Consider the following 22,413-nt stretch of genomic DNA (forward strand, 5'->3'; position numbering starts at 1 on the left):
GATCGTTGCTCGTGGCGCAGTAGAAGAAATTGAGACAGATAGCCAACAAGGGTATACAACCCTAGAAAGATAGGGACCCACCCAAACTGCTCAGCACCAAGAAAAGCCGCATTCTAGTAGTAGCGAAGTCTCTCTGTTTAATTCTTAGAGAAGCTAATTGTCGATTTATTTTGGCCTTTGATTTTCCTGTCCCATCTTGGCCATTGCTGTCTTTTGTTTTTTCCTCTTCTTTTTTTTTCTTTCTTTTTTTTTTCCCTCTAAACGCGAATCATCACTGAGGAATTGCGAGCTAGCTTGCAGAGTCACCAATCCGTCGAATTTCGTTGTCAATCATCGCTACCATCCGAAAAATACACATCACGATGTGGTCGTCAATGTCGGCTTTTGTCGCCTTTTTAGGTACAACCTCTGCCGCGCTATCTGGGGCACCGGCATACATTCTGCAGCAACACCCACAGCAAGCATCGGCTGCGCTCTTGGCCTCTCAGAACACGCCACCAGCGGTTAACGTGCAAACAGCGCGCCTGATTCTAGAGCAGCGACTCAACACGCCTAATGTCTTTTTGAGCGATGGCATCGACGAGGCATCGCGTGAGGCTGCAATTACCGCTATCAATGCCTTTGGCCGTGCGCCTAAGCCGCTGTTTGGCGAGCCATCTGGCTATGCTGGCGATGTTGATAGCCAGCCGACTGGCGTGCAGCTTGATGCCTCGCAGCTGGTTGTGCTTGTTGAGGGATTATCCGATGCCGAAATTGAACAGACAGCCCAGCTCGCGGGGCTAAAGACAGCATTTACCGTCTCGGATCCCCCGTCGTCTATGGCTAATTCCGTGCTTATCCGCGAGCATCCTGCTGCTAACGCTGGCAAGAAATGTGAGCTGAGCGAGGCTGTGAACCCGCTGTCTGCTGCTTGCTGGCACGGAACTTCGTCTCTGTTGCGATTTGATGCTAAGAAGGTAAGATCATATATGGACTATTTTGGTTGAAACTAATTATCTGACTTCTACTTCTTGCCCACTCCTTAGGATGCTACTCTCCTCTCGACTCTCCAGAACGTGATTCCTAAGCTGGCTGGGTTGGCTTCTAGTGGCGAGATGGAATCCGTCTTTGTTTTCTTCCCCGAGTCGGCTCGTTCCTCGAAACTCAACAGCTGGGACACGGCCGCTACCGAGCTTCGCCGTCGCCAAGCTGAAGAGGCCGTCATGACCGATAAGATTCAATCCACCAACGAGACCCCCAAGACCAATTTGGCTGGCACTTCTGCTAAGCCTGCCCCTGGTGCTCTGTTTGTTTCGTCCAAGGACGTGCCCGAATGCTTCAAGGATGCCGAGGCTTGCAGTAATGGCACCAATTCGTGCAGCGGCAACGGTATCTGTGTTAACCGCTGGGGTAAGGATGTTGGCGAAGCTTGCTTCGTGTGCAACTGCGTTAGTGTCAAGGAGGGTGGCAAGAGATCAACTACTGGCTACGCTGGCAAGGCTTGTGAGAAGCTCGACTACAGCACGCCGTTTGCACTGTTTGTCGGCTTTAGCATTGTCATGGTTGGAATCCTGGCCTTTTCTATTAGCCTTCTCTTCCAGGTGGGCGAGGAGCCGTTGCCTGGCGTCATTGGTGCTGGCGTGGCTAAGAAATAAGCTTTTTGAACCAACCTACTAGGAGATGATGACCTGCCTGACCCATGGCTTCCCTACGAGGGCGGGTAGTGGGGAAGTGTATGGTTGAGCCGAATGCTTGGAGGTTGCCGTATATTCTGTATCATGGCAACACAAGGGCCGCCATTTTTTTTTCTTCTTTCTCGACACCATATCATGCGTTGTTGTCTTGTCTTTGTTTAGTTATTTTTGTTTTATTGTTGCTTTTTTTTTTCTTGGGAAGGCGTCCTTTGTGTTTGAACGAGATCCAGGTGTGACACCATATACAAGCCTTTGTGGCCGTTGAGGCTCCTGTCTGCCATGTTCCTGGTTACTCGTTATGCGGGTTTGTGTTTTTGTGATTGGGTTGTCTTCATTCTGTTCTAGAGTTTATGCGTTTATATACATACATTCGTTGAGTTCAGCGCCTTCCTGCATGTCGTGGTGTTAACCATTCGGAATTGCCTACGGAACCCGAATGCCTATGCGCTTGAGACGTAGCCTTCTTCATTTTGGTTTTGAGCTCCGCTTCCCATACTCTCGAGGCCTCTCTCCATTGCGAACTGATTTAGCGCATGGCCTGTCGTGATTTGTTTTCCTGACCCCGGGACACCTTCAATTACGTCTGCACTACTTTGTCCCGCATCGTCCTTGGACTTTGGAATCTTACCTAGTGCGGCTTGGTACTTCATTCCTGCTTCATCTAAAAGGGCCTGTACCTCTGTTTCTCTCGCGAGAATCTTTTGCTTCTCCTGTCGCAAATCAGCTACCTGCTGGCTTTTGAGTGCCAGTTCACGTTGCATCGTTACCAACCGCTCCTTGATGCTCGCCGTACAAGCAGCTAAAGTGGGAATGGGGGCTAACCGTGGCGGGACCTGCTGAAGCATTTTGTCGCGATCCGCGGCTTTTCGGGTAGGCTTCTCTAAGCCTTCCATGCCTGCTCGCGACTGGGCAGCCTCAAAGGCAATGCGTCGCTTGGCTTCCTCGTCGGATAAGTCATCAGATGAGTTACCCTCGGCGGCATTAATGATCTCAGCGATCTCGCGCTTGCGGCGTTTTTGGGCTTCGCGCTCGGCTTTGCGGCCTAGCGCAATGCCGCCATCTTCAACGAAATCGTCGAAGCCCTCGCCGAGGTCCTCATCCTCACGCACGAGTCGGGTATTATTCTCTTTCTTGCGACGTCTAAGGACTGAGAGCATGGAGCCGTCGTTGCCATCTGAATCTTGATCTAGTTGTATAACGTCATCCTCATCGACGCCATCACCATCACCTTCCCGTGCTAAACGAGCACGCCGTTCTTTTCTTTCACGGATTTCGGTTTCCGTCAAAATCCTTGTTGCTTCTGGCTCTGGATGTAAGTCGCTAGTAGTTACAATGACTGCGCCTTCAAGCTCCGTAGAGTCTAGCTCCATCTCGTCGCCCCCGAGTGATGAGCCTTGCAATGATATGTTCTGAGGTGTGACTGGCGTCGAGTTTTGGAGCTCCTCTAGGTACTCTTTGCTGTATATCGGCCTGTCCTCGTCGGCATCCATTGACCGGACAGGCAGTCCCTTTAATATAACATTGCGCCTGAGGGCGCTGTTTTCTTGCGCGCGTGCGCTGAGAGTGTTTTTCTTCGCAGTTGTAACCACTACCGGCCCGTCACTTTCGTTGGCGTCATTTTCGTCAGCAGCTCCGCCAAAGGACAATCGCGAATTTTTCGGTCGCCGTTTGGGCTTTAAAGAGTTCTGGCGGGCTGCAACTGGCCGAACAATGGTAGGGCCATCATGTTCATCCTCGTTGATTGGCTCGGGAGTGTTGCTGTTAGTTGAGTCGATGGGTGTTTTTGAGGAGCCTATCGTTTCCGTTGTGTCTCGACGAAGACTAGTCTGACGGTTAGGCTTTCGCACGGGCTTAAAGACGGGCTGTTCTATAGGTGCAGTAGGAACGTATCATGTTAGCACTATGGGCGCTATAGAGAATAATCATCAGCTTGTGCGCACTTGAAAATATTTCCTTATCAAGCTTGCTGCCGTGGGTTGTGAATTTACCTGATTCGTTCTGCTCTGAGGACTCCTCATCCTCATTGGCATGATCCGTCTTGATAATGCGGGCTTTTCTTTTGAAGCCAAATGAGCTCATATTAGAATGGAAAGGCGCAGGGTAGAGTTGTAGTAGAAAGCAATAAAGGGGCGTAGAAATACAAGGACAACAAGAAGTAGAGGAGTTGCGTCTAGTACTTAATGAGAGCTCAGCTTACTGTTGTAATTGATGATGAAGGGTGCACAGCATATTCTTATCTTATCACCACGTGACCAGTTTTTTTTCTGAGTGTTTGTCACCGCCTTGCAATGGAATAGGCTGATGATTTGGGGGGAAGCTTGAGGAACCTCAGCCTTGCCTTGCCCTGCCCAGAACGACCCTAACTTGACTATTTGCATCACAGCCTTTTTGCACACTTTAACACAGCACGAACTCACAATGGCTCCTGCACAACCCGAATTGAAGAAGGTATGTCTACTTGTACCTTTGCTTATGCCTGTGCCGAGACACTTCTGGTGACGTGACATGGCTAACTGACGCATGTCCTTTTCCTTTGGCTAGTACCTCGACAAGAGACTGTTTGTCCAGCTGAACGGTAGCCGCCAGGTTGTTGGTGTGCTACGTGGCTACGATGTATGTTGTTCTAATGCTAGGACGTGCACGAATGCGCGAATTTGGCTTGATGCGGGGACGCGATGGACTAACGACTTGAACTGGGGGACGACATGGACTATAGGTCTTCCTGAACATTGTGCTAGACGAGGCATTCGAGGAAAAGGATGGTGGCCAGAAGGTGCCCCTCGGCATGGTGGTATGAACGCCCAGATGAAGCGCCCCTAGTTTGGTGGCGCATATGGCACCGACGAATGAGTTTACATGCTAACTTCATACTGGACTGCAGGCCATCCGTGGCAACTCTGTGGTCATGCTAGAGGCGCTCGAGCGAATTGGCGGTGACGATCGCAGATGACGATTGACGACGTGAGTCTGCCGATGATAAAAGAACATTCCCATATGACCCGACCAAAAAAACGATGAGGGGTTGCTTCTTTTCTTTTTACCATTGGAAATGGAAACTTTGGGGGATGAAGGAATGAGGGAAAGGAGGAGTTTCTTTTGGGATGAAAATCTCTTCCGCGATTTCTTTTTTTCATGCTTTGCACATGCACATTACATTGCTCGCTGCCTTTGTTTGTCTTTCCTTGAACCGCGTGCTTTTGTTTGTTACTTTTGGAAGGTTTTGCCAGTCATTTGCCCCGTCGTTCTAGGTGTTCTTTTTTTTTTTGCGACATATATCCAAGTTGTGCAACTGGGATATTATACTACATTTACCATGAATTGAATTGTCTGCAACAGCCTGTAACAGTCCGGAACGAACACTGATTGATAGACACGGATTTAAGGTTAACAGACCAAGACCGACGATTTGAACAGCAAATGGCGACTTTATTTTTTTGGGGGCGATATGAAAATCCGGTTAGCGAAAATGTCGTACAAAATGGAATGGGTGGTCTAAACAAGTTGCAGCTTATCAGCTTTTGGCTCGTGCAGAGAGGACAAATCGTCATGGCTCAAGGCTGCCGGGAAAGCAAGCTGCTCATGTTCCACTGGGAAACCGAATGAAATTTGAATTGGCCTGAGCTTACAATATCTCTTACTAATGCACAAGCGGACGGAGGGGAATGAAATGACCTCAATGCATGACCAAGGCAACGCCAAGGTACCAAGGCCTTTGAGCAGATCTGTCCGTAGTATCAGCAGTAATGAATGTTTAGCTTGGGGCACAAACGCTGGAGGTGTCATCAGGGAAGGGAAGGGAAAGGAAGGGAAGGGGAGGGAGCAGCCATGTGACAGATAGGGGGCAGGCAGGCCAGTGACGGAAAGTAAGGGTGGGAGTTGACAAGTTTTTGAGTAGTAATTAAGATTAGACCAAACCAGCCCAAGTCTAGAGCCAAGGGCTGCCTAGGATAGCGAGTTCCTCCACAATCGGGAAGCGAGCATGGCATCCAGGCGTTTGGAGTAGAGGCTTGCTTGGGACTGATCCGGCCAGCGGAGAAACAAAGAGTATGATCGAGTAGAAGAGAAGCACATGAGACAAGAGTTGCACTAGGTTAGGGAGATAGGGAAGAAGGACATGGAACAAGACAGAAGGTAAAAAAAGAACATCTGATGAGGGAACCTCAAACCTCTGGGTGGAACTGGGAGGTTATGTTGCATGCACTAGACCAGGACCCGAAGAGACAAGGAGACAAGGCAGTAGGGGGAGGGGCTAGCAGGAGAGGATGGAGGAAGGAACAGAGAGGAGTAAGACAGAAGACGATGGAGATGAGGTGTTAAGGTCAAGGGTTGGGTTGGAGAGCAGGCTTTTTGGGCATTGATACGAGGCAAAGCAGAGGTAGAAAACGGATCGATAAGACAATGCAGCGATATAGAGGTATAGAAGCGTAGGGATAGGGATGGATGCAGGCGCAGAGACACAAAGACGAGGGACGAGAGATGCAAAGACGCAGGGCTTGTTGGCTTGGACGTCTGTGCCGTGCGTAAGGATCCAAGTGTCGGCGTCAGCATCGGGATTCGAGGGCTAACAGATACACAATCCGCTTCAGGGTCCACATAGGCACATAGGAGCTTGAAAGAAGGCCATTGGGGTTGGGGGCAAGCCGGGCTGTGGCTGATTGCGATTTGGCTGTTCCCCCCTGCCTTGGTCAAAGTTGGACGTCTGTGGGGTGACTTTTGGGGAGTCGAAGAGGTCCGAGAGCGAGGGAGTTCGTTGACTTGAGGGAGGATGGGCCAGGAGGGAGGAGCACTGGCTGGACTGCACAGCGCTGTAGTTGTGGGTGTTCTGCCGCTAGTCATGGGCTTGAAGAAGATAATGATGAAGAAGAAGAAGAAGAAGAAGAAGGGGGAGAGGCGGAGCTAAGGCTGGCGGGCCAGGCCTGGATGTCTGCGTGGCGTCTCGCCTACGACAATGTTTTGATTTCAAATTCTTTGGATCTCGTCCACGACCTTTCAACTTTGCCTGGCAACTAACTAGTAAGGCAGACAAAAATAGCCGCATGTCGTGTTTTGGATGCGCAGCGGAACTAAATAGACAAAGCCAAGCACCTTGTTTAGTATCTCTGCTTCATTTCCGTGCTCTCGTGTTTCTCGGGCTTCTTGTCGTCTCGTGTTTCCTGGGCTTCTTGTCGTCTCGTTTTCTTAGGCTTCTGGTCGTCTCGCTTTCTTGTCGTTCTCTCGTCCATCATCTGGTCGCCGTCGTCGTCGTTGTTCTCCCCGTCCTCCCTCTCCCCTCTCCCCTCTCCCCTCCCCCGTTCTTTTAGAAACTCTTAGCATCATCATCGTCTTCGAATTGACACTCCCATCGCATCGAAATCCCCTTCCTCTGACAAAACAAAGGAAAACCCTCGATAAACGAAGGAATAAGAAAAGGCCACAATCAAATCGTGGATTGTGCCTAGTCTGGCCTAGTCTGGCCTGGCCTACCAGCCTGGGCGGGCTGGCTTTTGCTGCTTCTGGCCCTACATTGGCAGGCCACAAGCTTGCCTTGGCACTGAAACCGGCTGTATGGAAACTGGGGGGGCGCTCTTTATATTGCTTTATTTTATGTTTATTTTAATTCCCTTTAATTCTTTATTTTTCTTCCTCCTTTGTCGTCCCATTCCTTTTTCTTTCCCTCTTCGCTCATCAACGTCCAGGTACTTCGCTTACTTTTCTTTCTTTTTTTTTTTCTCATTCTTCTCCTAAGCTCTGCCGTCCATCGTCCTATCCAACATCATCGTCCAGCCTTCGCGTCCTAACCACAGCCCGTCGTCAGCTTTCATAATACCTTGCTGCATGTTTGCGTGCTCCTGCATCTGGCGCCATGGCTACTGCAATTCTCAGGAATTTCATGCCCTCTAAGACGAGGAGCTCTGAGGGCTGCTGGACTTGTCGTTTGCGACGCAAAAAGTGCGATGAGCGCCGTCCCATCTGTGACAACTGCGGGCAGCTCGAAATCCAGTGTCTCTACAGCGAAGAGAAGCCCGAGTGGATGGATAACGGCCCCCGCCAGGCTGCCCGCGCCGAGCAGGTCAAGGCCGAGGTCAAGATACAGGCCCGTGTCCGTCGAGAAAAGAAACACCGCAACGGCTCCCAGGCAGCGCCGCTCGATCACGACAACGATGCCAGCTCCGTCTATCGCAGCCGTTTCGCAGGTCTTGCATCCAATAACCAGTCCTCCGTGTCTTTGTCGTCCATGTACCGCTCCCACAATTCCCACTCCTCCCACTCTCTGCATCACAGCCAACAGCAAAACCCACCACCACTACCGCCACTACCACCCATGCCGCCACTTCCCCCCTCCCACCCTTCTGCTCCGCCACCGGCCCCACCCAAGATGGCTAGCCCGGGTCGCAATGGCCCCACCTACGACAGCAGCCACAACAGCGCTTCTGCTGTTTCGCCTTCTCGTTATGCCCAGGCACCGCTAGCCGATCGCCATCGAAATAGAGGGGTAGAGCCCATTGATCACGACTGGGTTCCTAGTGGCCTCGCCATGATGGAACTCGACCCGGACGATGAGTCGGGCATGAATACTGACTCGCCCTGTTCCAAAAGCACCCCCACATCGTCCCATATTAGTGGCGGCATGCACACCCAGCCTTCCGAGTGCTCCATGTCCTCGCCTCCCCAGATGCAGGCAGAGCCTCCAGCCCCTCCCCAGGACGACCAGTCCACCTATTTAGTGGTAATCTACATGGACTACGTGTTCCCATATCTTTTCCCTCACTACCGACCTAAAATCCTTGAGGGTGGCCGAGGCTGGCTGCTCGCTCTTCTGCAACACAATAAAGCGCTTTGCCACACGGCTACCAGCTTCTCATCTTACCTCTTTGCCGCTCTATACAACCTTCAGAATCCCGACCATGGCGACACAACCCTCCAGCTGTGGCACCAGCTCCAAAACCGCCAGGAAATGGCCCTCCAGGAGCTTCAACAAGACATGGCCACTATCAATGCCCAGGGCATTCAAGGCAACATGCAAGAAAGCACCAGGGTCATGGAAAGCATCATGCAACTCTTGGTCTTTGACGTCTCCATTGGCAACATGGAACATTGGGAGCTCCACCTGGATGCTGCCATAGCCCTCTTCCAACAACTTGTGCCCAAGGTTGACGACTGGCCTGATGTCATCTCATCTCTAACCAAGGGCTTCTCGCAGCCTATTCCGGGCAATACCCATCCCATGAGTACCGATCTCACGGCATTTCGCTTTTTCTGCGCCGTTCTCATGTACGTTGACGTTGTAGCTTCCACTGTTTTAGCACGATGCCCACGCCTTGAGGCTTACTGGCCCCAGCTTCTCCCCTGTGCGGCCTCGGTGACTTTGCCTTATGCAGCCCCTGCCCCCATTATGCTAGAGAATGTTATTGGCTGCCAGAACTGGATGTTGAAGCAAATCGGCCACATTTCCGCCCTTGAAACGTGGAAGAGAGAAGAAAAACGCAAAGGCACCTTTTCCACGGAGAGCCTTATTTTGCAGGCCCAGATGATTGAGCAGAACATCCGTACTTTTGCCGAAACTCTCGACCAAGACAACACCGGCCAAGATCCCTCTGCTTCCATCTTTACTCCTCAGCTCGTCATGCCTATCCATCAAGTAGGTTGTCCACTAGGAAGGAAGAAAGCCCAGGCCTTTGACGATACCGGTAAGGTGCATGAGCTGGTCCCACTAACGACTCAGATATGGGCTACTGCGTCTATAGCCTATCTGAATGTTGTCGTTTTGGGCTGGAAGCCGTCTAACAACTCTATCAAAATTGCTGTCCTCAACACCCTGACTCTACTAGAGCAGCTGCCTAGCCCCATGTTCCTTCAGGCTGTTACTTGGCCGTTCGTTGCGACAGGATGTCTTGCACCGCCCGAACTACAAGTTCGATATCGCATGTTGGAGAGAAACATGGGCGCTATCAAGGTGTCTGAGACCACAAAGAAGGCCGTGGCTCACATGGAAGAGATGTGGAAGATGGGAGATCGCGACGACTTTGACATGTCTGCGGCCCTGCGTTGCTTTGGCTCGCCTTTTCTGGCTATCTAAGGCTCACTACACACAAATCAACTACATATGTAGTCTTTCTATTCTCCCCCCCCCCCCCCCCTTTTTTTTTTTCCATCTCCCTTTCATTTTCCTCATCTACTTTCTATCATAGCAGTACGATTACTGTCAGGTGTTTGCCTTTTTCCTGGTTTACAGCGTATTTGTTTTCTTGTTTGTTTGGCCTTCCGCTTCATAAACGGACGTGCTCGGTGCGCCATTTCCATTTGCTTGTCTATATATATATATCCCCTGTACGACCTTTGCTTTTCATTGATGCTTCTCTTCACTACTTGCAGCTAAAGATGCTGATTCTTCCAATACCAATACTTCCCATACTCCATGTAAATAACTTGTTCAATATATATGAAAGTTACCAGACCGCTTAGAATCTATTCAGTAATTCCCATGCACTATCTTTTGCGAAATGAAGTAGAAAAAAAGCAAGTGCAAGAGAACAAAGCTTGTTTCACATGAACTCTCTCCCCCTTCCTCTTCTACCCTCCCACTCCCAGTCCCTAGTCGTCGATGCCGCCCCATTCCTCATTCTCCCCTGTCTTGTCAGTCGCCCTTCGTCTCTTTTCTTCTTTCCGCATGCGCTTGCTGTGCTTTACCGCTGCCTCGCGGTTATTCATTCTCTGTCTCTCCCATCCGCTCTTCGTCGTAATCTTAGAACTTGCTCCGCCACTCCGGCGTGCCTCTACTCCGCGTTCCCTTAACTTCTTCTTGTCCTCTTTGCTGACCGACGGCAGCGATGCTAGCAATGACTCCGGCACGCCCAAATCCTCGCCCACTCGACCCGCCTGTTTGTCACTAGCTGCAATCACATTGGCAATAACCTTGACATAAGGAATGTCGTCCTTGGTCCACAGCGTAACGGCAATTCCACCCTCTCGACCAGCACGCCCCGTCCGCCCGGCGCGGTGGATGTACACAGCACTGCTACCAGGGATATCGTAATTGACAACCCCGTTAACCCCGGCAAAATCGACACCACGTGCTAGCACGTCGGTGGTAATAAGAATCCAAATCTCGCCAGCCCGGAATTGGCGCATGATGCTAGCCCGTTGCGCGTCAGTCAGGCCTGAGTGCAGTGCGGCGATGCGGGCTGAGCCGCCAGCTTCTAGAGGGATGTCATAGCGCAGCTCGTCCTGCAATGCAGCAGCACGCTCGATGCTCTGTGTGAAGACAATGAATGGCGGGCGGATCGAAATGGTGTCGTCGCTGCGGGAGCCTGGACGGAGAAGCTGTCGGATGGCATAGATCTTGCCCATTTCGGACCCGGTAAAAATGAGCTTGTGCTTGATGTTAGGCACTGCCGTGTCCTTAAGGCCAACCACAAGACGGATCAAAGGCTTTGGGGGCGCATTGGTCGCAGCGCGCCGGGCTTCAAGGGCTTCGGTCACCATAGTCTCGATGTTGGAGCCCATAGTAGCAGACCAGAGTGAGTGCTGGAGGTTGGAGTACGTGCAGGATTTCCAAACGCCGGTAGTTTGTTCGTGGAAGAGCTGGTCTAAAAGAACGTCAGCCTCATCAAGAATCAGGCTGCGTACTGTCGGGAGCGTCATGGGAGCGCCGTCTTTGGCGTCTTTTCTTAGAAAGTTCAGGAGCGGCATTGGCGTAGTAACTAGAATATCGACCTTAGTCACGCCCTTGGGTGTGTCCTTGTCCTCATCCTCATCCTCATCCTCCTCCTCATCCCCATCGTCGCTGCTGCTGCCATCTTCGTCGTCTTCCTCTTCTTCCTCCAAGTTAATCTCAACTCCCTTATCCGCGGCAATTCGCATGCCCTTTCTCATCATGGCGACTCGCAACCCCATACCCTGCGTCAGCTTCCGAGCTTCGTTGACGATCTGATAGCCTAGCTCGCGCGTTGGTGCCAATACCACAACTTCCAGCTCGTGGAAGTCTTCTACGTTGTCCGCCGGCTTCGGCAGCTTTGCTCTCCTACTAGCCATGGCATTGATAGCCGGGATTAGAAAGCTAAGGGTCTTTCCGCTTCCCGTAGGCGCAACCGCTAGAAGGTCAACACCAACAGGTTCTTCTTGATCGTCTACGGAAGTGAGCAGCTGGCGCTCTGCATCGCTTAGCGCCCTGCGCGCGTTGACCAGGAGCGGCAACGCGCCCATTTGCACCTCTGTCGGTATCTTGTAGGCTTGGTGAGCGATGTTTTCTGCTAGCCGGCGGGAAATTTTATACGTAGTGCGCAAGGTGGCAAACGAAGTGAGCGGCTCGGGATACAGCCTCTTCTTGTCGTCCTTCTTGGCAGGGGTAGATTCCTTTGCTTCTTGCTCCCCCTTCTTGCCCTTCTTGCTTTTTTTACTCTTTTTCTCTGGCAGCACGGGCGTCGGGGTCTTGGAAAGCAGAGTCACTTTAAGTCTGTGTGAGTGCAAGAGACTCTTGCATTCCTCTTCACTAAGCCTCTCATGAGCGTGTTCGTCTTCAGACTCAGTTTCGGAATCGTTCGATTTGCCATTTTCAGCCCCCTCGTCAGGCCCGGTCGCATCTTCCGTGTCGTCGGGCTTCGGTGCGAAGAAGTCGAGCTCCGGAAGGTCGTCGTCATTTATATTCTTGGTATCCACGGAAGCTGCGATGGCGGTCTTTTTGCAGTGCGCATCTCCAGTGTCGTTTGTTCGCTTGCGCTTTCGTGAGGAGCCAAGATCGTCGTGAAAAAGTTGAGGGTTGGCCTCAGTACCAGCCGAGGGCAGCTTAAGAGCTGCTACGGTGCCGCTCTTATGAGCCGATGTCTTGGACGACTTCTTAGCACCCCGGGACAAAATTTTGAGGATATCCATCTCAGCGATTAAATGATATGGCTTTACACATGTCAGATCAGCGGCTTGTTAGCTCAAGAGTTCGCTGTGGATTAATGTGAGAGTAACTTTTTTGCCAGTTTTCCTTATCGATAAGGAGATGCGGCTAATTACCACTGGCAGCTCATTGCCAGCTGACGGCCGGTCTGACCAAATTTTACACCAAACCGATGTAAGACATGCGAACCAGGTCCCCTCTACTATTCCCAAGCTAACATACACTCACAAGAGACCATATTTTCTAACAGCTACATGAGGCAAGATGGTATACTCTGGTTGTTTATGTGCAGTGTAGGTCTATCCATTAGAAATGAGATGCTGGTATACGATTCAGTGAAGAAACCCTGTATCTGTAAACCATGCATCTCATTTGGTCTGGATTCACAGCAATACATGAAGATTTATTTTATTGTATCCATCTCGATAATTTACAGCTGACCGCAGGCAACAATCGTAGGGCGCTTCTTGTATTTGACGGTGCCAGAGGAAGAGCCAGTGGCCTCGATGGCACGGACGACCTTCATGGACTCCTCATCGGCAACCTCGCCGAAGACAACGTGCTTACCATCCAACCAGCTGGTAACGGCGGTGGTGATGAAGAACTGGGAGCCGTTGCTAAAAAAGAATGAAGCATGTCAGTATAAAACAAATACTTCAGGGCAAAACATAGTTATAATATCTTACGTGTTAGGACCAGCGTTGGCCATAGACAGCATACCAGGCTTGGTGTGCTTGAGCTTGAAGTTCTCGTCGTTGAAGGTAGAACCGTAGATGGACTTGCCACCAGTGCCCTGCATTAAATCATGTTAGAAAGATAGTTGATGTTGCAATGGATGTGTGTATTCTTACGTTGCCGCGGGTGAAGTCACCACCCTGGATCATGAACTGGGGAATGATACGGTGGAAGGTGGAGCCGGCATAGCGAAGGCCTTGGTCCTTTCTCTCATCGGTGCAAAGAACACGGAAGTTCTCGCAAGTTTCAGGGACAACATCCTTGAAAAGCTTGAAAACGATACGGCCGGTTTGAGCTGTGATGTACAATGTGTGTCAGTTAAAAGGCTGATCAATTATAAGAAGACATATCACCATCTAGAATATTCAGCGTAGCGAGCGATTCATGAATCTTGATACGGCTGGGGACGCTAAGAAGGAATTTGATGGACATACCCTGTTCGTTTGAGGCGAAGACGCCGTTTTCCTGGGTAGGGCCCAGCCACTCCATGTCAAAGTAGCTGAAGAGAAGGTGAAAGTTAGTGTTAATTTCTTTTTGTCCTTTTCGTCATGTAGAAGCCGACAGCGACGTCACGCTGAAGTACCCATTGACAATAGCAATGAATGTAAGCGTAGAGAGAACAAGGCTTTATGATTTCTAGCCATATTCAATGAGCTTATTTTCCTTTGTTTCCGAAACCCCAATTCACGCAATTAAGGCGCGGCGAATAAAGGCAGAGCGAGGAGGAAATGGATGGGACAACAATGGCGAGGACGATCATTAAAGCTCTAATAACTTACACCTTGAGGTCGCTGGACGACTTGATGGGCTCTTGCTGAGACATTTTGTTGGTCGATGAGAATGAACGAATGGTAAAAGAAACAGGAGAAGATCTCTGAGCACGAACTGCGGGAGAAAGAAGAGAATGAGAAATAGGCGAGGCGGAAAGACAGGTAGAAGTAATCTGGCGGGGCAGGGCGTGGAGGGGTCTAATTTTCAGGAAGGAGGGGCTCATCTGCAGGGTGTGGAGAAAAGTCCGTTAGTAAGACCGATGAACCAATGGGCAACTAGTGGCATGTCTGAGTGGACCATGCCTGCGTCCCAATATGCATTGTTTAAACGGGGCTTTGAGCTTGCTGGGCTTTTTTGATGGCCTGGCTTTGGCTCTGGCTGCAAGCTGGGGCGGAAGCTACAAGCTGCATCTGGAACCGGTCAAGCTACCAAACAAACATTGGCAAACGTCGACAAAGACACGTGATTTTGTGTGCAAAAAGGCTGCAGGTGTGGCAAATTCCACGGCGCTCTTTTGGTGAGGAGGCCACTGGAGGGATGGACAAGCGGGCTAATGGACAAGGCGCAGAAATCAGGGGGGAGGGGGAAGCGGGGTAAGTTGCTGCGAGCGGTTGAGGGCGACAGGGTGGTGCGGGGCCGAAGCAATGCCTGGGAAGGTCTTTTGCGCTGTTCTTGAAGCTCTGGATAGCTCCAAAGGCCTGGGCTCCGCTAAGAGACAGCCGTCCCAGCCTAGTCTTTAGTGCTAAGTTTCCGTTGGTGCGTAGCAGCTTGCAGCCTGTCCAAGTACCTAGTACTCTGGTAATACCCCAACACAAGGCCTTGAAACGCCATCTGGAACCACTCGGAGGTACTGGATACAGATAGGTCGGCAAGTTAGCTGCAGAGCAATGTTGCTCATGTAGCAATTCTTGCGTCCTTTCCGTGGGAGCAATCCAGCACCATGTCCATATTAGCCTTGGGAGACGTCAAAGCATCTAGAAGCCACACAGAGCACAAAACAGCAAGGCAAGGCGAGATGAAAATCAATTTCATCAACTAAGACCTAGTTCTAGCTTGGCCTCAGCTTGATTGCTGTTTCCCCTCTCACTGATTGTATTACAAGCAGTCAATTTCAAGCAAGGCCAGACGAATTCCAAAGACAAAACAGATGAATAGCATAGAGCATGGCCAAGAAGCAGACTGTCTTCTCCCCTCTCCATATAGCCAGCCATAGCCACTCGCAGCACAGCGCAGCCTGTTTGCTCGCCGCTCCCCCGCCCAGCCGAAGGGGCAACCCATTGTGATGTGGGAGATTTTGGCGGTCACTCACCTTGACAATTAGAGAAAGCGGCGTATACACACACACAGAATAGTAGACGAGAGAGTAAAACAGGTACCGTGTCAACTCGAGGCTGGCGTTGAAGGTTCGAGCAAATCATACGAGGCTACACAATTGAAATCTCGACTTTTCACTAATATTTTCAGTGGGCGGGCCGTTTTGCTTTGCGGCCCAAATTATCAGGCATTCAACTTCCTTACGCCTTGTTCCATATACTGTAATGCACTGTGTACTATATCAGGCCGTCCGCAAGCAGACACAGTAAATCAAAACACCTCACTCCATCAGAACTTGGCAAAGAAGCAAAGAGGAGTTGAGTTATATTGGCCGCATTACAAATTACATGCTAATATTATGTGCGGGCGTCCATGACTTTTTATCTCAGCCAGGCCAAAACTTTGTTCATACTGATGAGTTATTAGTAGTGCCCATAAGCTCATAATACACCCCCACTTTTTTAGGGAATAATCCGCCACACAATGACCATGATACTTCATGAGCATCACCAACCGCCCGTCAGCCCTCTACATCCTACCACCAACCTGCGTGCCAACGCCAGGGTATTTTTCTAGAGCTGTGCTACTCTGCCGTTTTGGCTTTATTATTGCGGGGGGAAGTTCACCATAGTGCCTGTCTGCATACTTGGCCTAAACCCAATGAAGCTTCATCTATAGGTCCTCTCCCACAACGACCAAGGAGCCTTTGATCAATTTCTAAACTTCATGCGTTACATTCAGATCCGCAGCTAGGTCGTCTAGAACGTCTCTTCCAAAACGTGTGGCAGCCTTGATGAGCAGCCTCTTACTTTGTGGGGCCTGGATTGGGGAAGAGGATAAAATACCACGCAAGTCTCATGAGCCGGTGGTGCCCATCAAGTATCAACAGCCGCTTCACGCCAATAACCCCCTTTTCTAGATGGTGGTTGAAGCGCTGTGACCAATAAGAGCTTAATAGATCATTGAAGCATCCCGAACCAGCTGCGGAGATTACAATTACAATGTCGTTCGAAAGAGAGGGCATTTAGCACCAATGGTCCATGCCGTCCGCTTGACAGGATCAGAAACGCAGGCACGAGCTGCGCAGAAGCAGAGATCTCTTCGATAATAGCAACAGGCCCTTTGCTATCTAGTACGCGAAGCCACGGATTTCATCTGCTTCTTCCAGCAATAATTTCGTTCTTGCCAACACCCATCCTCATCCAGCCTCGTTCATGTTCTCAGCGTCATGACTGATAATGCCTTCTCCCACAACAATATTTCGAAGCATGATAAAAATGGCCTTAGGCTATAGTGAGATCTTCCTAGACGCGCTTGTTCAAACTGAAAGCCTTTTGCATCTAAGATTGCTCTGAAATTATGCTGTTGAATAAGATGCAGAGTCCAGTTCGCACCAACCAGCATGAACTCTAAAGCATGAAGTTAATTGCGTAAGAGAGCATTAGCAGTGTTTATAATCGAGTCTTTGACTACAAGGGGGCCTAATTGAGCCCGCCTACATAACAGCAAAAGGCAGTCCCCTCAGGCTCAGCCCTACCCATCGTGTTTGCTTCCAAATCTTGGCGGATAGATCTAGATCTCTCCGTCGAGATACGGAGTTCTAGCCAGGGTTAGGGTCCATCAGACATATCACATGACTGGTGGCATGCTTTGGCAGCTGGCAGGCTCTAAAAGTATAGAGTGTCCCAAGCTTCGGTCAACTATGTCAACTACAGTGCTCGACCTTCGTAGGACATACACGATATGCATCTAAATCATATTTTTCATAACTTTGAAACAAGCCTGGGTAACTTGATCTGGGTTTTCATGTTTTTCCATAACATTGGGTCTGACTAAGGCCAAGTTACCCAGCCTTTACTGTAGCAACATGAAGTGGGTCTGGAACTTGGTAGCCTTACTATAATGGAATAGTGCTTATTTAGGGTTTGAGGGTTAGTCGCCAGGACATTTTGGCTTCTATTGTGGTGGTCTCTCTATCTAAAGACCGCACCCCATCTTGAGCAAGCAGTTGTTCGAATCAAGCCTTGAACTCGTAGAATATTATTCTTTCAAATCACTACCTTGTTCTGTTTTATCTTGCAACGCACGTTTTGCGCATCTTTTACGGCTCTTCTGCAAGAATCAGGCCGCCTTTGTTGAGCAAGAGATAAGGCCAGCAATACTGCCCAATTCCACATCCACACACACCTATACATTATCGCACCGCAACGAGGAAATCCGCCAACGACGCAAAAGAAATAGTATATCGCTACAATGGACTTCAATACTCTCAAAGACTCGGTCGCCAACTTGACATTGTATGATATCAAGGCTGGCGTCCGTAAGGTTCAAAATGGTGAGCTTTGCTTGATACTAGAGGGTGGCCCATTGGCAGACAAATAGGGTGGATGTCCGGGTTGAAGTGGAATGCGCGACTGACTGGAAGCCAATCGTGCCATTAATAGCGGTGATGAACTTTACGGAGATGGAATCCAAGGTAAGCAGACTGTCTTGATACAAGCCAACTCGACAATTGCCCTGTGTGTGATTGAGCGGCGACGCTAACAGATTGAGTTGTAGGTTCGCGAGGCAACAAATAACGAGCCTTGGGGTGCGTCTTCAACTCTAATGCAAGAGATTGCCAATGGCACATTCAACTAGTACGCCTACTTAGTCCATTCATATACATGCCCCCCCCCTCCCTCCTTTATTATCGGTTGCAGCATGGATCGCAGGGTCAAGTTCTCCCGACAGGCTTTCTTTTCTCGATCTACCTTGCTCCTCCCGCACTACTCGACCCTACAAGCAAAGCAAGCCGCTGACCCCTATGTATAGCCAAACTCTCAACGAAATTATGCCCATGATCTACAGACGATTCACCGAAAAGACGGCAGAGGAGTGGCGCCAAATCTACAAGGCTCTTCAGCTTCTCGAATTTCTTATAAAGCACGGCTCGGAGCGCGTAATTGATGATGCCCGCAACCACCTTACGCTGTTGAAAATGCTTCGCCAGTTCCATTTCATTGACCAAAACGGAAAAGACCAAGGAATCAACGTGCGCAACCGTGCCAAGGAACTTACTGAACTCCTGGGCGATGTTGACCGTATTCGTGCAGAACGCAAAAAGGCGCGTGTCTCGAAGAACAAATACATCGGAGTGGAGGGCGGCGCTGGCTTTAGCAGCGACTTTTCCAGCGGAGGGGGTGGCAGATATGGAGGCTTTGGCAGCGAGTCTGCCCACGCCGGCGGCAGCTCTGACACCTATGGTGGATACTCGGGCGGTGTATACGGTGATGGCGGTGGCTTTGGTGGCCAGACCAACGACTACACTAGCTCACGACGTGACAAGTTTGAAGAGTATGATGAGTTTGATGGTAACGGGGGCTCCTCTGCATCAGCGTCAAGAGGCACTTCGTCGCGCGCAAAGAAAGAGCGGTCGTCAGCCAAGCATCGCGAGACGGCACCTAAGCCAGAAAAGGCACAAAAGGCGCCGGAGGTGGATTTGTTTTCGTTTGATGACCCTATTGCCGCCCCCGCTGCGGCCCCTGCTCCTGCTCCGGCCACTGCTACGGCCGCTGCACCTGCTGCTGAAGACGATGATGAGTTTGACGACTTTCAGTCAGCCACTCCGGCAACCCAAGCTCCCTCGGGATCAGGCCCTGGTGCGGTAGCCCCTATTGCTGCGCCTAAGCCAGTATCGGCCCCGCACCAAGCTAATCTTAGCAACATGATGGCCATGGCATCGATTTCCCCGGCCCCTTCCTCGACGGGCACTCCTGCAGCTAACTATTCGTCATTTGGATTGCCGTCTTCATCTGCAACTGCTGCCGCACCAAATGTTGCTCCTGCCACTGCTGCTCCTATGGTTGGATCCAGCGGCCCTAACTACTTTTCTTCGGTGCAATCCGTTCCCAGTGCTGCACGCACGTCAACGGCCCCCTCAGGCATGGGCATGGGAAGCGTGATGCCTGCGATGAACACGGGTGGCACCAAGCCTGCCACGACAGCAGCCTCGAGTGGCGGTGGTGATGCCTTTGGAGCGCTGTGGTCGCAAGCCAGCTCGAGCTTGGCCAAGAAGCCTGCCCAGACACAGGCCGGACCTTCAATGGGCCAGCTGGCCAAGGAAAAGAGCAGCGCAGGGATCTGGGGTGCGGCTGGCAGTGCTGGCGGATCATCGACGCTGGCGCCAGCAGTGGCAAAGCCTCAGGGTGGAAGCGCAAGCAACGACTTGGCTGATCTACTAGGCTAAGCTAGTCGGATCATGAGAAGGGGACAGGCCCTATCCCTCCCTATCTACTGTCCTTTCATACCGTCATGCATGTGTACACATGTTTGGATATGTATGTGTGTATATGCGTGTGCATGTGTGTGTGTGTGTGTGCGTATGTGTGCGTGTGTGTGCGTGTGTGTGCGTGTGCTTGTGCATGTGTCTGCACGTGATACAAATGGAGGTGTTGGTATAAGACTAGATTCCTTTTTTTTTTTTTTTTCGCTAGTTTCTCAGTTTATGCTGTGCTTGCGCGAGTTTGAACAGAGAAATGGAGGCTTCTTTTGTTGTTAATGACTGCTAGTGATGTGATTGCGCGAAAGAACATGTGATCATACTAGCTATGACATGCCCAAGCATACGTAGATGGGGGTGGAGATGGAAGATGCTTATTGGCGGAGGGCGCCATGCCTGTTTCGATAGACGCCTCGGGAATCGGCAGCGAGAACAACCGAGAGAGATGCAAACCAAGGAGAAAAAGCAAAGTGCTTCAATACGATGAGTTGACTGATGAAACACACAGCCTTAACGAGACTCTTCGCTGCGCTGAAAGTCCTCCCAGCCAGCCAAGAGCAACAAGCACGCTATCCGCCTGTATCACTACAAATCACACGCCGGCCAATCAAGCAGCACCCAATCGAAGGAATACAGGGAGCTGGCACGCTAGACATGGGTGTATTTATAGAAGCTTCGACAGGGGCTTTTCAGGCCTCTACAGGTTTTACATGCGCTGTAGCTGCAGGCGTCCGATAAGAGGCTTGTGTAACTTACGAGCCACGGGCGGCTAAGGCAGATCGAAAGCGACGATGGGTTCGCTTTCCTTCTCCATTTTTCGGTTGCCCCATTTCTCCCTCCTCTCTTGACACCCAGCCCCCAAAAAAGAAACAAAACGAAAGACCCCGGGCTACGCTGCAAGCGCAATACGCAGAACGAGCGCAGAACGAGCGCAACAACAGCAGGGCAGCCTGCTGCGGCTAAATGTACGAGATGCTACAAGGGTCGTCCTTTCGAAGGAACTAGAACCTGTGAGACCGCACGGCAACAGACCAGCGATGGGTGGCCCATGAGACCCGGTCACAGAGGAAGACAGCGAGAGAACTCTGTGCTTGGCAGAGAGAACACCTTGAAGAATCGCTCCTCAGCCACCCGTGCTACGCAAACCATGCAGATGGGCTCGGGTGACATGGCGCTAGGGGGACAAGACAGACAACTTAGGGTCAGCATGGGCAGGCCCGAGAATCGAGCCGGCGTATAAGAGGACTAGCTGACGCCGATCAAAGAAGAAAAAGAGAAGAATGAAAGGGGGAAACAGGCACTCGCATATATTAACCACTTCCCCTTCGTTATCTAGTGTGTCGTGTGTTGTACTTGCCCTTGACAGCGGGTCCTGTCAACTCTTGTGCTTTTTCTTATCCTTTGCTCTTCTTCTATCTCGGAACTGGCTTCCCTGTTTTCTTTTCTCTATATGGCATAGAATACTCGCCACACTTTTTAATCGTTCACCTATCTCTTTTGCCTGCTTGCCTTCCCTTCATCTTCTTATACTCCAGTAACCATGTCTACGCTTACCTCCACTTTCGTCACCGCTCGTCTCCTCCAGTTTCTTATCTCTGTCTCTGTCATCAGCCTCTCAGCGACTCATATCTCGGACATCTACAGTGCAGAATATACTCCGCCATTTATACTCACAGCAACGCTAGTAGTGGTAGGTCACATTGACACTCATGGTCTCATGCTCCGATTAAAGCGGGTATAGCCTCCAACCAATACTAACTAACCCCTTACAGACATGTATATCCATTGTCCACGTTGCCGCCACGGCTCTTCTATACAGAAAGAGCTTGCTGCCTTTGCTAGCTAGTGCTGGCGGGGACTTTGCCGTTTTCGTGGCACTGATAGTAGTGGTGGCAGTTCAGGGAAACCCTCTCTCCAGCGTCTCTTGCTCCAGCCTCAGCAAAGATCGAGCCTCAATATCGTCATATGCCGCGCCATCCGATGCAACAACTTCCTCTGCCTCTGGAACCGAAAGCGAGACCGGCTCGAAAGCAACCTTGAGCTACTCGCTGTACACCTCGGCTAGCAAGTCTACTTGCGCCTCTCTCAAGGCGCTCTGGGCCCTGACTATCACCATGTGCATTTTGTTTGTCATCTCGTTTTTGGCCCAGCTATTGCTGTGGCGCCAATCTAGGGCATCAACTACCCAGCTGCTACACTCCCAGCCTGCCATGCACAACCCCAAGTTATCCCTAAGTGGCCGGACTGGCTACAGCACAGACCTAGAAGCTGGCGCGTAGGAATTCGCCGGTGGGTTTGCGGCTAAGCCCAAATCCACTACAAGGGAGGCCATTGGAGCCAAAACGACTACTTCTACTACTGCCACTGATGCTACTGCTGCTACCGCTGCTGCCTACCCCCCGCCATATACCCGCCTCTACCCACAAAGGCTCTTGGATCCCGAGCTATCAACCAACAGCAGCCAGCCCTAAGCTCGCTGATTATCCCGCCTATGCCTCCAGTGCCAGCCCACCTACGTACACACGTACCACCTTTGTCTGCTGCCAACCCATCAAACACGTCACACTTGCGCCCATGGTACCCGCCGCCGCCTACGTCTGAGATTCGCGCGCAGCTGCAACAGCGGGCAGCGGGCGGCGGAACCAAGAAGCTCACTCTTGGGATGTTGGCAGCTGCGCCAAACAGTCAGTACCGCATCAGCAGCTTCTACGGGGATGGAGACTATGATGCGGCTGCTGCAGAGCCGGTATCACCACTATCTCCACTTCTCAACCAACTGAGAGAAGCAGCATCAC

The 22,413-nt window shown here is 50.9% G+C and overlaps 7 protein-coding genes across 7 annotated transcripts; 4 read left to right on the plus strand and 3 right to left on the minus strand.

Moving 5' to 3' along the window:
• Positions 1–362: 362 nt before the first annotated feature.
• Positions 363–1,634, plus strand: HOO65_010999 (putative endoplasmic reticulum membrane protein.03; the record flags this gene model as incomplete). Its single annotated transcript, XM_071005892.1, has 2 exons — positions 363–956; positions 1,026–1,634. 2 exons carry the CDS (start codon positions 363–365, stop codon positions 1,632–1,634), a joined length of 1,203 nt encoding a protein of 400 aa, XP_070862821.1.
• A 479-nt stretch (positions 1,635–2,113) lies between these two features.
• On the minus strand, positions 2,114–3,752 carry HOO65_011000 (nineteen complex-related protein 2 domain-containing protein; the record flags this gene model as incomplete). Its single annotated transcript, XM_071005721.1, has 2 exons — positions 2,114–3,540; positions 3,662–3,752. The coding sequence occupies 2 exons, from the start codon at positions 3,750–3,752 to the stop codon at positions 2,114–2,116; spliced, it is 1,518 nt and encodes a 505-aa protein (XP_070862822.1).
• Positions 3,753–7,515: 3,763 nt separating this feature from the next.
• Positions 7,516–9,729, plus strand: HOO65_011001 (Transcriptional regulatory protein UME6; the record flags this gene model as incomplete). Its single annotated transcript, XM_070999851.1, has 1 exon — positions 7,516–9,729. One exon carries the CDS (start codon positions 7,516–7,518, stop codon positions 9,727–9,729), a length of 2,214 nt encoding a protein of 737 aa, XP_070862823.1.
• A 515-nt stretch (positions 9,730–10,244) lies between these two features.
• On the minus strand, positions 10,245–12,521 carry HOO65_011002 (ATP-dependent RNA helicase rok1; the record flags this gene model as incomplete). Its single annotated transcript, XM_070999852.1, has 1 exon — positions 10,245–12,521. The coding sequence occupies one exon, from the start codon at positions 12,519–12,521 to the stop codon at positions 10,245–10,247; it is 2,277 nt and encodes a 758-aa protein (XP_070862824.1).
• Positions 12,522–12,967: 446 nt separating this feature from the next.
• Positions 12,968–14,095, minus strand: HOO65_011003 (Peptidyl-prolyl cis-trans isomerase, mitochondrial; the record flags this gene model as incomplete). Its single annotated transcript, XM_071005983.1, has 5 exons — positions 12,968–13,154; positions 13,224–13,330; positions 13,389–13,567; positions 13,707–13,771; positions 14,052–14,095. The coding sequence occupies 5 exons, from the start codon at positions 14,093–14,095 to the stop codon at positions 12,968–12,970; spliced, it is 582 nt and encodes a 193-aa protein (XP_070862825.1).
• A 3,515-nt stretch (positions 14,096–17,610) lies between these two features.
• Positions 17,611–19,585, plus strand: HOO65_011004 (ENTH domain-containing protein; the record flags this gene model as incomplete). Its single annotated transcript, XM_071005595.1, has 4 exons — positions 17,611–17,692; positions 17,802–17,833; positions 17,917–17,996; positions 18,172–19,585. 4 exons carry the CDS (start codon positions 17,611–17,613, stop codon positions 19,583–19,585), a joined length of 1,608 nt encoding a protein of 535 aa, XP_070862826.1.
• A 1,573-nt stretch (positions 19,586–21,158) lies between these two features.
• HOO65_011005 (uncharacterized protein) lies at positions 21,159–22,089 on the plus strand (the record flags this gene model as incomplete). The annotated part of the gene is made up of 3 exons (XM_071006062.1): positions 21,159–21,308; positions 21,391–21,893; positions 21,942–22,089. The coding sequence occupies 3 exons, from the start codon at positions 21,159–21,161 to the stop codon at positions 22,087–22,089; spliced, it is 801 nt and encodes a 266-aa protein (XP_070862827.1).
• Between the last annotated feature and the right edge of the window lie 324 nt (positions 22,090–22,413).

Source organism: Ceratocystis lukuohia (assembly GCF_044167205.1).
Source record: "Ceratocystis lukuohia strain C4212 chromosome Unknown Supercontig1_pilon, whole genome shotgun sequence".
NCBI classification, from domain to species: domain Eukaryota; kingdom Fungi; phylum Ascomycota; class Sordariomycetes; order Microascales; family Ceratocystidaceae; genus Ceratocystis; species Ceratocystis lukuohia.